The sequence below is a fragment of the Asparagus officinalis genome, chromosome 7 (genome assembly GCF_001876935.1).
Source record: "Asparagus officinalis chromosome 7, Aspof.V1, whole genome shotgun sequence".
Classification (NCBI taxonomy): domain Eukaryota; kingdom Viridiplantae; phylum Streptophyta; class Magnoliopsida; order Asparagales; family Asparagaceae; genus Asparagus; species Asparagus officinalis.
In genome coordinates, this window is record NC_033800.1 from 43,951,912 (window position 1) to 43,973,868 (window position 21,957).

The following is a 21,957-nucleotide window of genomic DNA, read 5'->3' on the forward strand; positions in this document are numbered from 1 at the left end:
GAATACCGGCACAAATCTCGTGTACCTTCATATGCAAAGTACTATGGGTCATATATTTTAGCAGTGAGTCAAAAACATAACTGGTATCCGCTAATGACTCAGGCTATCGCTTGGCTATCTCAATGCAACTCCGTGTAAGATTTTGATACTTAGCATTATCATATGTAACGGACTACCCTGTAGGTATCCTAATCAGTGTACACGGCTCATTAGTCTCATCGCGATCTCAGTGCGTAATATGAGTGCGGAACGGCCTACCATATATGTATCCTAGAAGTACGACTCACAAGCCTCGCCGCACCCTCGTGCGGACAGACTGCTAAATAAAGCATCCAAACCCGACTCAATAGCCTGCACAAATTGAATATCAACGCACTACCCCCGTAGTACTGAACTGAGCTCATCAACGATATTCAGAAGGTGTGTGTATAGTATGTTCTAAACTCTTTCTCAAAGTAATTCGGTCTTAACCCTTCATAATCCCTCTCAAAAACCCCAAGTGTGTACTACTACTCTTTCTCAAAGTAATTCGGTCTTAACCCTTCATAATCCCTCTCAAAAACCCCAAGTGTGTACTACTTCACTATTCGTGAAAATATGTGTAAAGAAGTATGGCTCGAAGTCCGCGATCACATCTTAAGTAGACATAAAACAAAACTCAGGAAAAACAGCCTTTGTAGTTGACTACAAGGATTAGTAGTCTCTACTCTGAGTCAATCCAGACTCTGTGAAAACAAATTTACTGTTAGTAGTCGACTATTAGGGTCAATAGTCGACTACTCTGCTATAACTCAGTTTTCTGTGTTTCGAATGTTTGACAGAGTAGTCGACTACTATGCTTAGTAGTCGACTACACTGTGAAAACATGTATACTGACGTGCACAAACAAGAAATTAACTTAACATACACTTATCACTTCATATATACATGATTTAAACTTGTTAAACATACAGTAATAACTATTCTAAGCATGACAACAATGTATAAATTTGTCTAGTTAGGGTTTTACATCAAAGTTAATCATTTTCTTCAATTGATCAATATGTAAACAATATGATAATAATAACATGATTTAAAATCTACATATGAACAGAGATCAATCTTGTTTTAAATTCTGATTTACAAAACCTAGATGTCACAAGTCTAGGGTTAAACTTCTTTAAACATCATGTACATTCAATTAATTGCATATCTAGGGTTTAGGCATGATCTAAACATGATTAACGGATTAAAAGTGAAACTAAAAGCATCACAATGATTATGATCACAAACTATATACAACAGCTGTCAGACCATAAGGTCGCTATGAAAGAACCCTAGTGGGGGGTGAATAGGGTTTATGTTAATCTAATCCGATTTTATGCCAATTAAAACTAACTAATAAATTTTTCTTACAAGATAGATATACAATATGATATGAGCAAGAATAAGCAATATAACTAAGGTGATATATCCTAGCAATGAGATATACTATATGATATATGTAAGGATATATTTAAACTATCAAAAGGGTGAAACAAACTAGTGGACAATGTAAACAAGATGTATTAGGCTATAAGATGAACAGTTATAAGTGCGCCAATACAAACCAAACACGCTATATGTTCACGAGGTTCGGACCTTCCGTCATATGTCCCCGCTACCCACTCTCGAGGAGAATCCACTACACAACCCGGTTTGGAAGCCGGAACTTCTCTACACACTCGGTTTTCTAGTTAACCAAAAACTCTACACACTCGGTTATTAAGTCAACCGACAACTCTCACAAATCCTCACAATGTACATACACAAGCTACAACCTCAAGTGTTGGTCCTCACGTATCGACTCCTTCAAGTGCTCGGAATTATCACCTCTCACCTGCCACCTACGCCACTCCTCTTGGTATCAACTCCGTCCTCACCACACACTCCTCTCGGTGTACAAGTGTATTACAAAGTGATCTACACAATTAGGCACAATAACAAAGTGTTTGTTCTCGAATACAAGGTGAGAACTCAATGTAAGCTCACACTCTAAGTCACACAATCCCACAACCCAATTATACAATGTATGCAAATATAATAAGCTCAATGGTTGTGTGTGTAAATAAAGAGTAAATAAAATCAACTAAACTTAATATAAACACTAGCTTAATAAAATGGTAATTAAACAATATATATGTAAAGCTAGATTGAGTTTAGGGAAACTTCTATATAGATAACAAGAGAGAGGGAGAAGAGTGAATGCTCAAACACCAAGGATGATCTCCACTTGCTCTTGTGAAATTCTATTCACAAACAAAACTCTTAAACACTCTTTTAAACAAACTAAAACGAACTTTCAACCCTTGTTAAACTTGTTTAAAACATTCTCTTAGATTAATCTGAAAAATGAGAGCAAAGGGGGTTTATATTGCCACCCAAAACCTCAGCCAAAAACCCCAAAGGAAAAGACCAAAAAGCCTAAGAATCAAAAATCTGATTCTGTACAAATATAGCCGTTACAGTGTTATGGGTCAACTCGTCACTGTTCATGAGTCAACTCATAACTAGCCGTTACAGCCTAAAAACAACTTATGGGTCGACTCATAAAGTTCATGAGTCGACTCATCATGCATGGGTCGACTCAGCAGAAACAAATGACAACTGTGCAAGGCTTTATGAGTCGACTCGTTACTATTCATGAGTCGACTCGTGACATGCACACAATCTGTTTTGCACAGTAAAAACCAACTATAAACAGGGTTTAAAAATATCAAATAAATTCCAAAAATTATGAAACTTTGGGAAATGTTTATAAACATGTTAATGAACATGTTACAAAAAGAATTTTTGGAATTGCACTTCTCATTTGTGAAAACTAGTCATTTTACAAAAATGTCCAGAACATGCAAACTTGATATACTTGAATTTTGATATTTTGACATAAACCAAGTTTTGAAACTTTGTAAACTGATTTTATAGACTTAATGAAAGATGTAAACTATTGTTATAAAGTCTATAAACAATGAATATAGTATTTTATCAAAATACACAAATAATACACTAAAACATGATTTTATTGAATTAAATAGACTTGATATTGATGAAATCATATATATGCTTGTAAGTATGAAACAAAAATATGTTTTCTAATTATATTTGATTGTTTCATATTAAAACTTGAAAACTATCAAACCAAAACATATATGTATATATATATATATATAACTATATATATACAAAACCAAAACGTGTATGTGTGTATATGATTGAGCTTAAGGTACTAACACACATAATATAAACTCCTAAACTAAATTACCCAAGTTTGATCTTGAACTTCAATAGCTTGACTTGGTAATCTTACGAATGAAGCTTGAACTTGTATCTTTAACTTGAATGTACGTAGCTTCACTTCACAATTCCGCCCACCTCCATTGGATATGATCGTTGAAGCTCTATTCCATCCATCCTCCAACATATTATTTATCTATAATAAATAACAAAACACAAATACTAGACAAACAATATTAAATATAAATTGTTTGTTAAATCATCATCAAAACAAGAAGGCCAACAATCTCCCTTTTTTTGATGATGACAAACAATTTACAAAAAAGATATATGCATGAATGAAGATGAATATATAAATTATAATTCACATGCATATAAACTAGGAAATATATACTCACAATATTTCTCCCCCTTTAAAAACATCAAAAAGAGGAAATCAAAAGAATGGAGAGAGCGAAAGCTCCCCCTACCAATAAGTTTAGGAGAGTATAAAACAAGTATAGGGATTGCTCCCCCTATCAAAAAGTCATATAGAATATATGAAATGAAAGCTAAGGCAAAAACATGTGAGTAACACTACTACAAAAGGCCTTATTAGCAATGGTTAGAACCGTTTCAAATAAGCCTATTTGTAACGGTTTCAACCGTTTCTAATACATTAGCAATGGTTAAAACCGTTGCAAATGGTCCGTTGCTACTAATGCCGTTGCAATTAGCTTATAGCAACGATCAACAACCGTTGCAATAGTTCGCAACCGTTTCTATTAGAGTTTTTTTATAAAAATTTAAAAAATCCACGTCAGCAAAACTCAACCGTTACTAAAATGTATTACCAACGGAAAGCAATCGTTGCTATAAGGTTTAAATTTTTATTTCATAAAAAAATAAAATAATCGCGTCATTAAATTCCAACCGTTGCTAAACTGTATTAACAACGGAAAGCAACCGTTCCTATAAGATTTGAAAAAAAAATCAATAATATATAATAGCAAAAAATATTATAGCTTATTCTATTAATTAGTCATAGCATTGATATTCACATATTTTGCATCAGCTATTTCATCCACTTCAAACGTCACAATCATTCAAATGAAACAAATCATTACCACTGTAAAAAATGTAACTTTGATCAATTAAAAAAAGAACTAAGAACTGTTTCATACAACCTGTGCGAGCAAATCCAAAAATTGATGAACAATCACAAAATTTTTAATTTGGACCATTAATTTATAAGGTTCCCAACTCTACACAGTAAAACTTCTAAGACTCAATAACAAATCTAACAAACAAAAATTATCCAAATGACATACGATAGTAAAGAAATAAACAATGACTAAGTAGTATTCAAACGATAAAGTTCAATGAGGCCGTAGCTTATCAATTTCACAATTTGTTCATTCATAATGTTTAATCCGATGACTTCTCCCACCACTCCATTGCAGCAAATTTGAGTCCCCTCGACCATTCATCGCCTTGCAACCTCCATCCATATCATGCATGTGCCTGGCCAAAATAGTAGACATTAGAGACTAAAGCTATTTATCTCATTTTCATGGAGTTCAACTAGATGATTCATTTTAAAAAAACAAATGAAAAGTTTTGATATAATAACTACATTCATGGAGTTGACTGGGACTAATATATCCATGTCACTGTTAGTAGATTGCACAATAGTGTTCCATTGATCTTGTTTGCTACTTATTCCTTTATCATGATTTGAGCACTGGGTCTGCAAACTTGTTAGAGTGCAACATTAATAAATCTTGTGAGGGGTACTATAATTAGAGTTTCATGAACCGAAGAAGGTTGTTTAGAATGGTTGCTACTTACTCTGGAATTGATATATTTCATGCTACCCGTCTTATACACTGGGCCTCTGAAGTACATCTTTTATGAGGGGGAGGAGCCAAAGAAAAATAAATACGACTTGTGTTCACTAACACCTCTCTATTTGGCAAACTTTCTAGTTGTAGGTCGAAAGGATTTGTTGCGATACATATCCTTCATTGTATGATGAACTAACCTTTAGCATCCAGGCATTATTACATCCTTTGGAAGAAATAATTTATTAGCTATTGTTTTTTCTGTACCGGAATATATTTTTATTCTTGACAAATAGATATTCAATATTGGTGATGTATGGATCTGAAGTAGAAATTGCTCAATCAATTCTAATATGTACATCAGTACATCTATGTAATCATGCTACTGGAATACTGTAGGTTCCCATCTTGCACAAAGTGTAATATTAACACTTAAACTACATGCTTGTACTATGACTTATGGTTGTAAGTACTTACTGATTTTGCCGTACCTACTAAAAAGAGAAAATGAAAAGAGAAGTAATACATCAATCCCTACATTAGAAATGTCTTCCCTATTGTAATGGTTGCTAGATTAGGAGTGGTTCGGCTACAAGGTGCGAACAACAAGCTTAAATTTCGTACATAGACTCCAATTCAATCCAAAAGGTGTTTTATTATGAAAATTATGTGAACAACAAGCTTTCTAGAAAATATATTCGAACTTGTAAAATTTCCCTATTTTAAACATATAATAGCAAGTTGGATATAAAAATAAAGAATATGATGTACCTGCATCCAATTATTGTGGTTGTCTGTTTAATCCAGCCATGGCTTGAAAGCTAGACACTATCCTTTGCATTTCTTGCATTTGATAATCTCTTTCTTCTTTTTCCCGTGCCTTTTCTCTTTCCGCTTCCTCAGCTCTTTTCTGTATCTCCTCGTGTAACTCTTGAATTTTCTTATTAGCAGCATATAACTCTTGGATTTTCTGGTTAGCAACATCTAGCTCTTCTTGAAGTTGAGAGTTGTTTATACTACTCTCGTTGTTATAGGATGTAGAAAATTGGTGAATCATTATCCTTCCTTTGTATCCAGTACCATGTCCTCTTTCATATCCCCCATGGTGCTTTCCCGCTACCTCATCAAGAACAATTGATAGTTTCAGTTGATGAGCTTTTGTTAATGGATCTGCATCATGAAGTTGAACTCTAAGCTCCTCAATCCTTTTAATAACCTTCTCCTATACATGATTACATTCATAACATACAACATATATCGTATATAATTAAGTTAAAATAAAATCAAAAACAAAACTTACCCATCTTTGTTTTGTGGGACTTAATAAATATAACAAACTCATCAAAATTTTCTGGATCCAACTCTCTCTGTAAAGCAGAAAAAGGAAACATGAATAGGCTAATTAAATATTAATAACTAGATATGTGCATCTTGACAAAATATTTAATTCATATTTTTGCTAATTACCAATTTATGCTTAGTTCGAGCCATAGACTTTTGTCCCAAACAATGCCGAAGTTTCTTTTTTGAAACATTTTGTAAATTTCTAACAGCTTCATCCTGCAATAAGAAATGACAGAAAATAATAAAACAAATTGTTTTCTCTACACGTATTCGTTATAATATATTATGAGCAAATTTTAATTGAACCTTTTTTGATTTACAACAAGAAACCTGAATAAAAAATAAACTAATTGATATACATTTCTAAATTTAAAACTTACCTCTTTGTTGGGATTGTCTATATAGTTCACAAAGTCTTCCCACTCATTATGAGTGATCCTCTCAAAGTTAATCTGATCACGTTGCTGAGGAGATGCAGCTTTCTATTCGTTGTAATACTTTTTCTTTAATTTTGCTTTCCAAGATCTCACTGCCGACTGCACTGTAAGAGTACAGCATTAAGATTGTCTTTTGTTTTTCCATCTCGACATAATAGAGTACTCAATATGTTATCGTAAACATTTTTCTCAACGTGCATAACATCTAGGTTGTGACGCACCAATAATGTTTTCCAATATGGTAGTTCAAAGAAAATACTCTTCTTTTTCCAACCTTTTGGTGTTGGTTGCTTTTCAAAAATTTTTTTTCCAAATGCCACATTATTGTAATTTTGCCACTGATTTAATACATCATGTCCCGATAATGAAATAGGAGCAGTATCTTTCTCCACTTCACCATTGAAACTTTTCCTATCATTTCTCCATGTGTGATTGGTCGATAGAAAGCGGCGATGTCTTAAATACACACATTTTCTGCTACAAGGTAAGTATATGGAACCATGGTTAGTATGACAAATAGGGCATGCAGTATACCCTTTAGTGCTCCAACCTGATAACATACCATATGCAGGGAAGTCATTGATTGTCCACAAAATGGCAGCTCTTAACTTGAAGGTTTCATCATTTGCCGCATCATATGTATCGATACCATCTTCCCATAAAGTGTTGAGCTCATCAATCAAGGGTTGTAAGTAGACATCGATATCATTACCAGGTGACTTTGGACCGTCTATTAAAAGGGACAACATGAAGAAAGATTGCTTCATAGCAAACCATGGTGGAAGGTTGTATGCAATCAAAATCACAGGCCATGTGCTTCGGTTGCTGCCTGTCATTAGTTTAAAAGGACTAAACCCATCACTAGCAAGACCAAGCCTTACATTACGAGGTTCCATGCCAAATGAAGGATGTTTTGCATCAAAATCTCTCCAAGCTTCAGAGTCTCTAGGATGACTCATTTTTCCGTCTTCCCTAGGAGCGTTGTGATGCCAGGTCATGTCTACAGCTGTTTTTTTGGACATATATAACCTCTGCAACCTTGGAATCAACGGAAAGTGACGAAGGATCTTAATAGGAACATTTTTACCTCGAGAATCTTCTCTTCTTTGCTTCCATCTTGATTCTTTGCACACGGGACATGAATTCAAGTTTTCATATTCCCCTCTAAATAGCACACAATCGTTACAACATGCATGTATCTTGTTGCACTTTAAGCCCATTTCATCCATCACCTTCTTTGCTTCATACCATGTCTTTGGCACGAGATTGTCTTCAGGTAAAAGATCTTTAAGCAGCTCAAGAAGACTGGAGAGTGACTTATTGCTCCATTTATTCAAACATTTAATTTGAAACAAACGAACAATAAAAGATAATTTTGAGTACTTTTGACAATTTGGATAAAGTGGTTTCTTTGCATCCTCGATCAAATTTTCAAAGTTTCTTGCATTCCTATCTCTTCCTGTTCTATTTGATGAATCTGAAGTCGCGTCATTTTCATAAGCCGGAGACGATGGACAAATTGATGCTAGCATCCCTGCTATGTCATCTCTTGATGGAAGCATATTAATTGTTTCCTCCCGAAGCCTCTTTCGATTTTCACCATGAAAGTACCATTTAGTGTAGCCATGTACAAAACCATTCTTGACTATATGCATTTTAATGGTTTTCGTATCATAGCTACAATGGTTTTGACATTTTTTGCATGGACAACATACATTGGACCGGCCTTCTACTGAATGCTGAAGTGCAAACTCAATGAAACAATCGACTCCGGCTATAAAAAATTCTTCAAAGCGTTCATTTTCCTCCTTATACATCCAACTCCTGTCGGCAATGTAATCGTGTTCCATCTCTCAAGGTATCTAATAGAGTAATTGACATATAAAATTCATTATATTAATTTCGATAGGAAATAATTATGGGTAAAATGGCATATAATAGTCATGGAAAATGTGTGAATGGCCTACTGGAATATAAATATATAAAGTGGAGTCTCTTAAATTGACCATGTATGATGGATTGATTCATGATTTTGTTTTTCTTTTCCCTCTATAATAATTTCATGCATAGTTTATTCAACTATTTTGAGAAGCCCAATAGGGGACAAATATAATGGGTTATATATAATTTATTCACAACGCATGGAATTTTGAAATGGAGCAAGAGTTTGAAGAAATAATAAACTTCTTATACTAAATGATTAAATAAGTAATGAAGACAAGCCTATGTAATTTATACGAACCCCATTCACAATCAAATAGATATCTGAATAAATCACAAAATAGATTATTTGTTTAGATTTGCATGAATCAAACATATATTTGTACAAGAATACTTACAAGTACGTACATAGATGGGATAGGGTTTTCTGCCAATAAATATTGAATAAAGTAGACAAATACATTTATATCCCATATTTTTAAATGACTTAGTTTTATGTAACATACTGACATAAACTTTTCTCATGCACATAGACCTTATTTGAAACTGCTACCCACTTTTGCCTTCAACTCGCAACAAGTGAAAAGGGTTGTGCATCCCTTAAAACTTGCATCTACAAGTCCAACACAGAATACAGAAGACTAATTGTGGATCAAATCATCGCCAACTCTCTCATGCTAGCTAAATACAACTATGGGCAATAATGATGTAGGAACAAAGATAGAATATATGCAGCGAAGAAGTAGGTATAGAAGTCTTCAACACATAAAGTTTCAGTAAAGATGGCCCTGATGACAGTCTCGAGTTTCTGTCTGTTTCCGAAAATTTTAATTAGATAACTGAAAATATGATTTTTGAGTCTGTGCAGGGCCTAGAACAAGATGAATATACGGTAAATATAAGTTTATGGCTTTTACTAGGAGCTGTTTAAAAAATAGTACTGTTATGATTTTAATGTTGTATGAATAAAGAGAGAAGAATACATTTGTAGGGTATATGCGTCACCAATGAAGTAAACATTGAAGTTCTGATAAATAAAATTTCAAAAAAATACCCCTGATAACAGTCTCAGTTTATGTTCTTTCCGAAAAAATATTCAGTTAATAATTGACCATGTAGTATATATGTTCTTCAACAAATTACTTGCAGGAATCACAACATGCTCTGTAAAGAAATAATTTAAAAATCATAAAGAAAAAATCAAATATATAATCTTACCTGTAAAAGAATTGTAGTAGGCAATGAGAAGCACGTCCTTTAGAACACGATCAAGAATTTTCGAGTTAGAAAATTAGGATCCCTCTGTAAAAAAAAGGTAAATAAAAATAGAAATTGATAAGGAAAATTTAAATTAGCTACCAAAATAAAACCATGACAAAAAATTTATATTTTGATGGTCCTAAAGATATAATCAAATTGTATGCGTTTTCTTGGAAATTTTCACTTGGCACATATTAATTCTCAAATTAATCAACATGAAATTAGAGAATTACTGATATTTGGCAATAAAAGCTCTAGTATCCACAATTTTAAGGATTATTAATTTGAAAGACCAAATAAAAAGAACATAGAATTACAACAATTAATATGAAAAAATGTCCAATTTTTACAAACCCATCAAGAATAACCAACTCCTTGAAGATCCAAGTCCAAAATTCAATCTTTAAACAAGATCAAAAAAATTCCCAAATAGCAGTTCAAAATCGTTTATGTTAACCAACAAGCACGAAAAAAAATAAAAAACAGATCTAATTTCTTGAACCGACGGTTCTACCTGAGCGATTTAGAAGAGGCGGCCGGCGGTTCTACCTGAACGATCGAGTGGGAGCAGAGAAGATGTCGAAGGGTTTCCCTCTATTTCTAATTTCTTGAAGCGGGTCGATAGAGATTGGAGGGAAAAAATTTCCATGAATAATCGGAGGGAAAAAATTTCCATGAATAATCGGAGGGAAAAGATTTTTTTTTTTGATGAATTTAGAGGCGCTGAACAATATTTTCGCGTGAGCTCTATTAACCCCCGCCGAAAATATCTCCATTAACCAGACTCTTCGAGATCCTTTCCTATTTATTTTAAAGAAATACATTATTTTTTAATTAAATTAATTAAGTTTTTACATGGGCCCGTTTCAAATAGAAAGGTACTATTAGACCCACTTAAATTAGGTTCTATTATAAACACTTAACTAAAATGGTGTTGCTAATAAACCCTTTTGTAGTAGTGTAAGCATAAATGAAAGATATGCTAAACATAACTCACATACAAACAAGACAATAAGAACATATATTGATATGTCATTTATGAAAGAAGGGTCTTATTACACAATTATAAAAACATAGTGTATAAAAATAGATTTATGAAGACAAAGGAATGAGGAAAACATGAGAACCATGAAAAAAGTTTTCAAGTGAAAACAAATCACTCAAATGAAGTCATAAATCAAGATTTGAGTCCAAAAACAATGTTTGATCAAAGAAGAAAATTTTCTTTGTATAACTTGATCAAACCACTCATAGAATACATTATAAGGCACGAATAGATGATCCATGAGCACAAACATATAAATATCATCATATAAGTGAAATATAATGAATTCAAAGCAACAAATCAAAACAAAATCTTTGATAAAAGAATTTCAAGAGAGGTAACAATATATCAAGCTCTTAATCTTATTCCAACCCATATAATCATTCTAGCATCCGGTAAACATGATTTGGGAATAAACACCCAATAAATCCGGAGGGTTACATAAACATAAACCTCTCATGAAAATATAAACTCATAGTCATGAAAACAAAAGAATTTGATCAAAGAAAGTTTGTTTTCATATAAAAATTTTTCAAAGCTCATTTTACAAAACCAAGAAAAGGAAAAATAAAAACACTAAAATTCTTGGTTTAAAAATCATTTTGGCACCCAAGAATTTTTGGTGCCGGGTTGGTTAGGGACATTACCCCTATCATTCAAGCTCAAAACCCTAGGGTTATGAATCTGTTTGGGTGCATATGGTGCACTAGCACGGTCAAAATAAAAATTATACACATGACCTTTCCAATTGCAGTAGGTGCAATGAAGAGGGTTAAATGATTTGTATTGACCAAGTGAGCGGGCACAAGAATCATTTGCAAATAAATATTTTTCTTTTAAATTATTTTGCAAATGAGAAACATCATCAAACAAAGGTGGTTTACTTGAGAAATTTGGCAAGTTTGAACATTTTTTCAAATCATAGCAAAACTTTACCAAATGGTCAAATCTACTACAAACATCACATTTAAAAACATGTGGTCTACTAGAAATATTTGGTAAACTAGATTTTCTTTTTAAATCAAAACAATATTCAGCCAAATGACCAAAACGACCACAAAGAACACATTTATACACATTAGCATGCTTATGATGATTATGATGAGTATGAGCATGTGAATGTGAATGTGTATATAATGATGAAGCTACATGAGATGCACAAGGAGCATTGGCATTCTTAATTATGTGTGCATCATAGCAAAATTTGGCTAAATGGCCTTTTCGACCGCAAATGGAACACTTGTGAATTTTACTATACATGTGTGCATGATGTGTAATGTGTTTAGGTGTAGTAGTATGAGACTTAGCACACATGTCCATAAGCTTATCACGATTAACAATGCATGTTTTTAAAGTTGAATCTAAGGATGAAATGCGTTTATTCACAAGATTCAAATCTTCATTATTAGGCACATATGCATTTGAACTAGAAGTAGAACATGTATGATTATCAATTTTATTTCTAAAGCTTTCTACTTCTAATATGGCATTATCTTTAGCATGACATAAGCTAGACATGGATGAGGTTAATTTTTTATTTTCCAAATTTAATAAGTCATTGTTTTCTTTAAGCATAGTATTTTCTTTTACAATGACATCAAATTTGGACACTAGCTTGTCATGATCGGATTTCAAATCTACATGCTTGCTTTTCAAATTAATAAAATTATTTTGCAACTTGGTGTGGGCATGCATTAATCTATCATATGCACAAGCGAGTTCATCAATAGATAGCTCATTATCGGAGTCAGAGTCGCTTACTACATAAGAGTTATCCTCTTGTGGCCGTGTGCATGATGCTCCACTATTACTTGTGGTCGATTCTGCCTTAACGCGTCGAATCTCCTCCAAGTCTCCTTGATGTGCTTCAATAAGTTTTCAAAGTTTATAAGCACTATCAAAATGAACAAGTTTGTTAGAAAAAGATGAGTCAAAAGCATTAAGCATGAATTCTAACAAAAGCTTATTCATTGTAAACATTCGATGATCATTTTTATTCTACTTGGATTTCTCCGAAGTGGGCATAATATAAGCATCATCTATAATTTCCCATAAATCGAAGTGTCTAGATCAAACAAAAAGTTTAAATCTAACACACTATTGGGCATAGGGGAAACTATCCAAACGAGGAGCAACATTAATGGCATAACCTAAACTAGGTGCACCGTGCATATTCATAATGTATATATGTGCAAGCAAGATACAAATAAAAACACAAAAGATTATCACAAATATAACTTGGATCTTTAACTCAAGGCGATTAGACCTTAAATCAAAGAGCACCAAGTTCTGATACCAATTGTCAGACCTTAAGGTCGCTATGAAAGAACCCTAGAGGCGGTGAATAGGGTTTATGCTAATCTAATCTGATTTTATGCTAATTAAAACTAACTAACAAATTATTCTTGCAAGATAGATATACAATGTGATATGAGCAATAATAAGCAATATAACTAAGGTGATATATCCTAGCAATAAAATATACTATATGGTATATGCAAGGATATATTTAAACTATCATAAGGGTGAAACAAACTAGTGGACAATGTAAACAAGATGCAATAGGTTATAAGATGAACAGTTATAAGTGTGCCAATGCAAACCAAACACGCTATATGTTCACGAGGTTCGGACCTTTTATCCTACGTCCTCGCTCCCCACTCTCGAGGAGAATCCACTACACAACCTGGTTTGGAAGCCGAAACTTCTCTACACACTCGGTTTTCGAGCTAACCGAAAACTCTACACACTCAGTTATCAAGTCAACCGACAACTCTCACAAATCCTCACAATGTACATACACAAGCTACAACCTCAAGTGTTGGTCCTCACATATCGACTCCCTCAAGTGCTCGGAATTATCACCTCTCACTAGGCCACCGACACCACTCCTCTTGGTATCGACTCCGTCCTCACCACACACTCCTCTCGGTGTACAAGTATATTACAAAGTGATCTACACAATTAGGCACAATAACAAAGTGTTTGTTCTCTAATTTAAGGTGAGAACTCAATGTAAGCTCACACTCTAAGTCACACAATCCCACAACCCAATTATATAATGTATGCAAATACAATAAGCTCAATGGTTGTGTGTGTAAACAAAAAGTAAATAAAATCAACTAAACTCAATATAAACACTAGCTTAATAAAATGGTAATTAAACAATATAAATGTAAAGCTAGATTAAGTTTAGGGAAACTTCTCTATAAATAACAAGAGAGAGGGAGAAGAGTGAATGCTCAAACACCAAGGATGATCTCCACTTGCTCTTGTGAAATTCTCTTCACAAATAAAACTCTTAAACACTCTTTTAAACAAACTAAAACAAACTTTAAACCCTTGTTAAACTTGTTTAAAACATTCTTTTAGATTAATCTAAAAAATGAGAGCAAATAGGGTTTATATAGCCACCCAAAACCTCAGCCAAAAACCCCAAAGGAAAAGACCAAAAAGCTCAAGAATCACAAATCTGATTCTGTACAAATATAGCCGTTACAGTGTTATGGGTCAACTCGTTACTGTTCATGAGTCGACTCATAACTAGCCGTTACAGGCTAAAAACAACTTATGGGTCGACTCATAAAATTCATGAGTCGACTCATCATGCATGGGTCGACTCATCATGCATGGGTCGACTCATGAAGTCATGGGTCGACACAGCAGAAACAAATGATAACTGTGCAAGACTTTATGAGTCGACTCGTCACTGTTCATGAGTCGACTCATGGCATGCACACAGTCTATTTTGCACAGTAAAAACGAACTATAAACAGGGTTTAAAATATCAAATAAATTCCAAAAAATATGAAACTTTGGGAAATGTTTATAAACATGTTACAAAAAGAATTTTTGGAATTGTACTTCTCATTTGTGAAAACTAGTCATTTTACAAAAATGTCCAGAACATGCAAACTTGATATACTTGAATTTTAATGTTTTGACATAAACCAAGTTTTAAAACTTTGTAAACTAATTTTATAGAGTTAATGTAAGATGTAAACTATTGTTATGAAGTCTATAAATAATGAATATAGTATTTTAACAAAATACACAAATAATACACTAAAACATAATTTCATTGAATTAAATAGACTTGATATTGATGAAATCATATATATGCATGTAAGTATGAAACAAAAATATGTTTTCTAATTATATTTGATTGTTTCATATTAAAACTTGAAAACTATCAAATCAAAATATATATGTATATATATATAACTATATATATACAAAACCAAAACGTGTATGTGTGTATATGATTGAGCTTAAGGTACTAACACACATAATATAAACTTCTAAACTAAATTACCCAAGCTTGATCCTGAACTTCAATAGCTTGACTTGGTAATCTTACGGATGAAGCTTGAACTTGTATCTTTAACTTAAATGTACGTAGCTTCACTCCACAATTCTGCCAACCTCTATTGGATATGATCGTTGAAGCTCTATTCCATCCATCCTCCAACATATTGTTTGTCTATAATAAATAACAAAACACAAACACTAGACAAATAATAATTCCATCCATCCTCCAACATATTGTTTGTCTATAATAAATAACAAAACACAAACACTAGACAAATAATATTAGATGTAAATTGTTTGTTATAATAAATAACAAAACACAAACACTAGACAAATAATATTAGATGTAAATTGTTTGTTAAATCATTATCTAAACAAAAAGGCCAACAACAGCAAGAAAAACAAGTATAGATCTAGCATGGGTTTATGAAATAACATAAAAATCTAATCTTTTTATATCTCATATTAAGATCATGTACATAAACATCAATATTTAACTTCTAATCTAGTTATTTAACTATGGGGACTGGTTTGGACGAAGATAATCTTGCCTCAAGGTGCTGTTGGACTTCTCAACAATATGCACGCAAGATCTCTCTTCTCCAAAATGCCAAAACTCACATTTTTCTCGATAAACTTCTCAAGAACACTCCCAAAACTCTCAGTTTAGGGTTAGGGTTTGAGGAGGAAGATGGATGGTGATAATCTCACGTGAAATATGGTAAAAAGAGCTTTAAAATGAATATATGTACGTAGGGTAATAACTAGGTTCGGATACAATGCAAATCCAACCCAAAAACTAAAACCTAGCACGTCCAGAAATTCCTGATAGTCGACTACTAAGCATAGTAGTCGACTACTAAGTAATACACAGGTTTCTAAAATCTGTACACAGTATTTTGGCAATAACTTTCTCATCCGACCTCAGAATGAGGTGATTAATAATTTGTTAGAAAGATGTTGAAAAGACCTACAACTTTGGTCTTTTGAGTTTTCCAAGATTCTAAGTGAATCATTGTGTAAAATCTATAAACTCTTAACTGGTCATTTTTCCAAGATTTTTCTCGTGCATGTTTTGTGCATTTGCACTCATATATTCATATATATGTATCGAATTGATCTCAAATCAATTCATAGCATACTCAAATATTAATAAACATTATTTATCACCATATAACATGTTTATTATTATATCTCACAACATTCAAAATTATGAGGTTTTAATTTTATTACTGGGTTTAACCTACGTTGAGGATCGCTAGTAGGTTTAGCGTCATCTATCAAATAGATTAGATGTTGAACAATGGTTGGACTAATCCCTTTGATATCAGCCATGGTTCATCCAATGGCTTCCCTATTCTCTCTTAAAACATCTAAGAGAGCTTCCTTTTGACCGGCAGTCAAGTCAAAAGAAATGATAACTGGTAAAGTCTCACTCTCCCCTATGTAGGCATACTCTAGATTTTTAGGTAGAGGTTTGAGCTCTAACTTAGGGGACTCCTCTACAGATGGGCGAAGTTGGACTCAGGGTTATATCTCCAAAGGTTCTCGTTGCGAGCCAATTGCAGATACATGATTGACCAGCGGATCTAATTCTAATTCATCCTCTAAAGACTCTTCAAATACTAAGTCAGATACACAGGAACCTGACTCGCACTCTCCCTCTTGTTGCTCACTGGATATTCCCTGAATGAAGTTCACTTCCATGGATTGATCAGATGGATCACTAGGCTTCCTTCCTAGGTTGAAGATATTGAGGTCAACATTCATGTTCCCAAAAGATAGTTTTATCTGACCCGTCTTACAATTGATTAAAGTATTTGAGGTGACTAAGAATGGTCTTCCTAGAATGACTGGGATTTGACTTTTGAGATTGGAAACGGGTTGCTTTTCCAAGACAATAAAATCAACAGGAAAAGTAAACTCTCTAACCTTGATTAAAACATCTTCTACTTCTCCTTTGGGAATTTTCATGGATCTATCAGCTAATTGTAGAGTGTATTTGGTCGGTTTAAGTTCTCCTACACCTAGCTATTGATAGATTGAATAAGGAAGGAGGTTGACGCTGCCTTCCAAGTCTAAAAGTGCATTATCAATGTGAGTATTACCTATGACATATGGAATTGTGGGACAACCAGGGTCATTATACTTTAATAGCATGGGTTTCAAAAAAATTGCACTAAGGTTGGTAGCTAAGAAGACTTTCTTAGGGACATTCATGGTTCTTTTCTTAGCGCATAAGTCTTTCAAGAACTTTGCATAAGAGGGGATTTGTTCAATTGCATCTAAAAGAGGGATGTTGATCTTGACCTGTTTAAAAGTTTATAAAATTTTCTCAACCTGTGGGGGGGGGTTTTCCTAGGTTTGAGTCTGTCTGGAAAGGGGGAATTGGGCATATACCTATCTAGATCAGGCTCAATCTTATGTACAGTTTCTTGGTAATCGGAAGGAATTATTGTCTCAGAAGGAGTGTGTTGGATGAGAGAAGAGGTTTGATCCAGTGTCATTCTTACTTGGTTGTCTATCTGTTTTCCTGATCGTAAAGTGTGAACTGCATTCACATGGGCTAGTTGGGTTGAACTGGATCTATTGTCTTTAGGGTTAGCAACAGGTTGACTTGGAAATTTTCCTTTCTCTCTCTCTCGTTCACGATAGTGGCTAGTTGCCCAAGTTGGATTTCTAACTGAGCTATGGCTTGAGTGTTCAAGTTGAGCACTTGGCTGGTTGTTTGCATGAAGGAATTTAGAGTGGTGGATGACTGGGTCAACATGTTGGTGTTGAGCACTTGGCTGGTTGTTTGCATGAAGGAATTTAGAGTGGTGGATGACTGGGTCAACATGTTGGTGGTTTGTGTAGAGGCTTTGATCATAGCGTCAACATGTTGGTGGTTTGTGTAGAGGCTTTGATCATAGCCTCTAAACCCTTTTCTAAGACACTTAGACGTTTGTTATGATCAGAATTTGAAGGATTCACAAGCTGATGAGGATGAGGATGTTGGGTTGGAAAAGGTAGGTTAGCTTGTTGAAAATTGTTTGGTGAGTTAAACGGAACTGTGTTTGCCGTAGGGAATAGTTGGTTTGAAACGGGAATGAAAGTTTGATTTCCGGAGGGATTACCTTGATTCCATACAAAATTGGGATGATTTCTCCAATCTGGATTATAGTTGGAAAAATGGATCATTTCTAGGATATTGAAATGTAGCGTTCATCTGTTCTAATGAATGGGGGTTTCCTAGGAGAGGGCATTCCTCTAAAACATGGGCAAGGGACTGATAGTTATGATAACCTGAGGTAGAAAGTTGATTAATTTGAGCTGGAGCTCGTTCCTTAATTTCTAAGGCTTCTAACCTTTGTAGAATTATCGCCATCTTTTCTTCGGAGGTAATGTTCGATTCTAAGGAAAGACCATTAAACTTAGGTTGGGGAACTGATGTAACTCTGTCTTCATAGTGTTCCTGCTGTATGGTTTTTTCGGACAGACTCTCTAAAAATTCCCAATCTTCATTGGTGTTCTTTTTCATGAAATCTCCTTGGCACATGAATTCTAAAGAAGTCGTTAAAGAATAGTCCAATCATTCATAGATTATTTGGCATAATCGCCATTTCTCGAGTCAATGGTGAGGACATTGGATGAGAAAATCCTTAAACCTATCAAAGTACTTCCAGAATGGCTCCCCCAGACAATTTTAAAGTTTTGAATGTTGTTTCTAAGCTTTACCATTTTATGAATTGGAAAAAATCTGAGTTGGAATTTTTGGACAAGCTATACAACCATTTTTTTGCCTTGTCCTTGAGAGCAAATGGAATAAATCTGAGTTTGATCGCATCTTAATTTAATTCTCTTATTTTAATCATACTACATACTTCCTCAAATTCTGAGATAAAAATATAAGCATCTTCAGTTTCATTTTTGAGGAAATTGGGAAGCATGTTTATGTAGCACGGTCGAAGCTTAAACTTTGTTCCATTTGCTTCGGGGAGCCTAATGCAAGAAGGGATTGCATTTCTAGTGGGATAACACATATCTTGAAAAATGGGTTGATTAGTCATTTCTTCAATTGGTTCAACACGAATTAAATGATGAGTATTTTCCCTAATCCACGTTCGCATACACCAAAACAACTTCTTTTTATAATTTTTTTAAGGAAAAAAATTAGTTTTTTTTAGATTATGAGAAGTAAAAAGAAATAAAGGAAAATCCTAAAATAAATCAAAAGCAATCACTTTTCAATCACTCGAACTCTAGTGTTAAGCCTAACTTAACTAGACTAACTCCTAACCAAAAACTCCTAAAATAAAAAGATTAAAATTTTAACTGGGTAGTTAGCTAGGTAAGGATAGTACTAGAGGGTGATCATAGATCAATTAAGTACTTCGTTCCTTACGGAGTGCTTTACGTAACCCCTAAACCTTACCTTAGACACCAACTAATCTAAGAAAACTTGAACCATTTCACTTGGGATTTCTTGTTCCTTATTGAGCTCGAGTCCTAAGAGGTCAACGTCTAATGAGTTTTAAGAAAGCTTGGGTTTTTGTAGTGAGGAATTAATGATTTGTGGGCTAAGAAAAGGGTGATGAAATCCCTCACCTTATCTTGATTATGTGTAGTGAGGAATTAATGATTTGTGGGCTAAGAAAAGGGTGATGAAATCCCTCACCTTATCTTGATTATGGGGTTTTACCCTTAAAAATATTTTTAAGTGTGTGCCAAATCAAGATGCTCAAATCACTTTGGTGAATTCCTACTAGCTATATGTAATGCAACCCTATGAATTAAAAGCAACTAAAAAGGATGGAAAAAATATTTTTTAATTAAGGTTAATAATCAAACAATTGTGAGAATGGGAAATATTGTTTGAATTTATTATCTTGTTAGTAAATGTCCAAGTGGAGAGTGCATTTTATTATGGTCGACAAAAATAAAATCTTTTTTAAGTCCTAATTGTCTCTAATTGTGAAGAAGTAGCTAAAGCGTGGAATTAAAAATTCTAGAAAGAAGAGTTACCCAAAAGTAATTCTTCAAGTTCTTGATCTCCAATCCAAGATTTTTATGCTCCAAACGGTTCCTTCACAAGAAAACACAAAAGTTAAAGAACTAAAATAATAAAATTCTACTTAGCACCTTCTACGACAATGACGCCAAAAACTTGATCGGCATAAACATATACCAAAAGTTGCAAGTGCACAACTAATCAAGTTATAGTATAAAGAGTTATCGATCCTACGAGGAAGGTGTTTGTAAGTTATTAGAATGGGTTTTTATGTTATGTGCGTGACAATTAGGAGTGATAAAAATTGTGATTGTGGAGAGATATGAGGAGTGCTGTGAATATGTGCAAAAGTCAATAAATGAGATTTTTAGATGATAGAAATGAAGAGTGGATGTGATAAAAGAATAAATGAAATCATAAGGAAATAAAAATAAAGGAAATAAAAATCAAGAAACAAATAAGAGAAAATCAATAACTAAGGAAAAATTAAGAAATAAAAGATGGAGGATTAAATTGAAGATATAAGAAATCTAGAATTGAATTCCACTGGCTAATTTCAATTACAAAATATGAACTATTCTCTTTTTATCATATTTTACTTTAGATTTATTAAGCATAGACTATCAAACTATTTAAGGAAAGTATAACCTATCAAATTATCATCTAAGCAAAATTAATATTCATGATAAGAACAACAACTAGATAATAATTCTAGAATTCATAAGCATAACCTATCAAACCACTCAAGATAATCATAGATTATCAAATTCTTCTTCTACCAATTAGTTCTCTAGTTGATTATCCTATACATGATTATTTTAAGCATAAGAGAATAATTCATACAATATAAAGGAAATAAAGCTTATTTCATACAATTCTAAAATTCCTACAAGGATTAGTTTCACATCTTAAGAAATAAAAACAATGAATAAAATGAAAAGAATAAGAACTAAGTACAAAGCAAAGAAATAAGAACAAGGAACTTTGCACTATGAACAAGAAATCTAACTAGGACAAATTTTCAAAATCACCTTTTTTGCCATTTTATATAGCAAAATTGACCCCTTATGAAAATATTCAACAAAACCGGCCCTTTTCTTCTGAAAAGGGTCGGTTTTGCTGTCGGAGAAATTTTACAAAATACACGGAACTGCTAGTTCCGTGTATTTCGACCCAACTTTGAATTGCATGGGACTAGCAGTCCCGTGCAATGGATTCTGTTGCCTCTGCTTAAAACACGAGACTGCTAGTCCTGTATTTTAAGCAGAGAGCTCCGTCGCTACAAAAAACTAGTGCACGGGACTGCTAGTCCTGTGCAATTGATTCCTTTGCCTCTGCTTAAAACACGAGACTACTAGTCCCATGTTTTAAGCAGAGAGCTCCATCCCTACAAAAAAACTAGTGCATGGGACTGCTAGTCTCGTGCACTTCCTAACCACAATGAAATGCACGGGACTAGCAGTCTTGTGCATTTCCTGTGCACACATTGCATGTATTTCTGCTGCGTTGTTGCAATTCCCTGTACAAACTCATATTTCAAATGCAACAATCATA

The 21,957-nt window shown here is 33.7% G+C and overlaps 1 protein-coding gene across 1 annotated transcript; it reads right to left on the reverse strand.

Annotated features, from left to right (window-relative positions):
* LOC109847059 lies at positions 6,284 to 8,706 on the reverse strand. Its single transcript, XM_020416306.1, has 5 exons — positions 6,973 to 8,706; positions 6,800 to 6,901; positions 6,543 to 6,635; positions 6,376 to 6,442; positions 6,284 to 6,297 (listed from the first exon to the last, which is right to left on the reverse strand). Exons 1-5 carry the CDS (start codon positions 8,704 to 8,706, stop codon positions 6,284 to 6,286), a joined length of 2,010 nt encoding a protein of 669 aa, XP_020271895.1.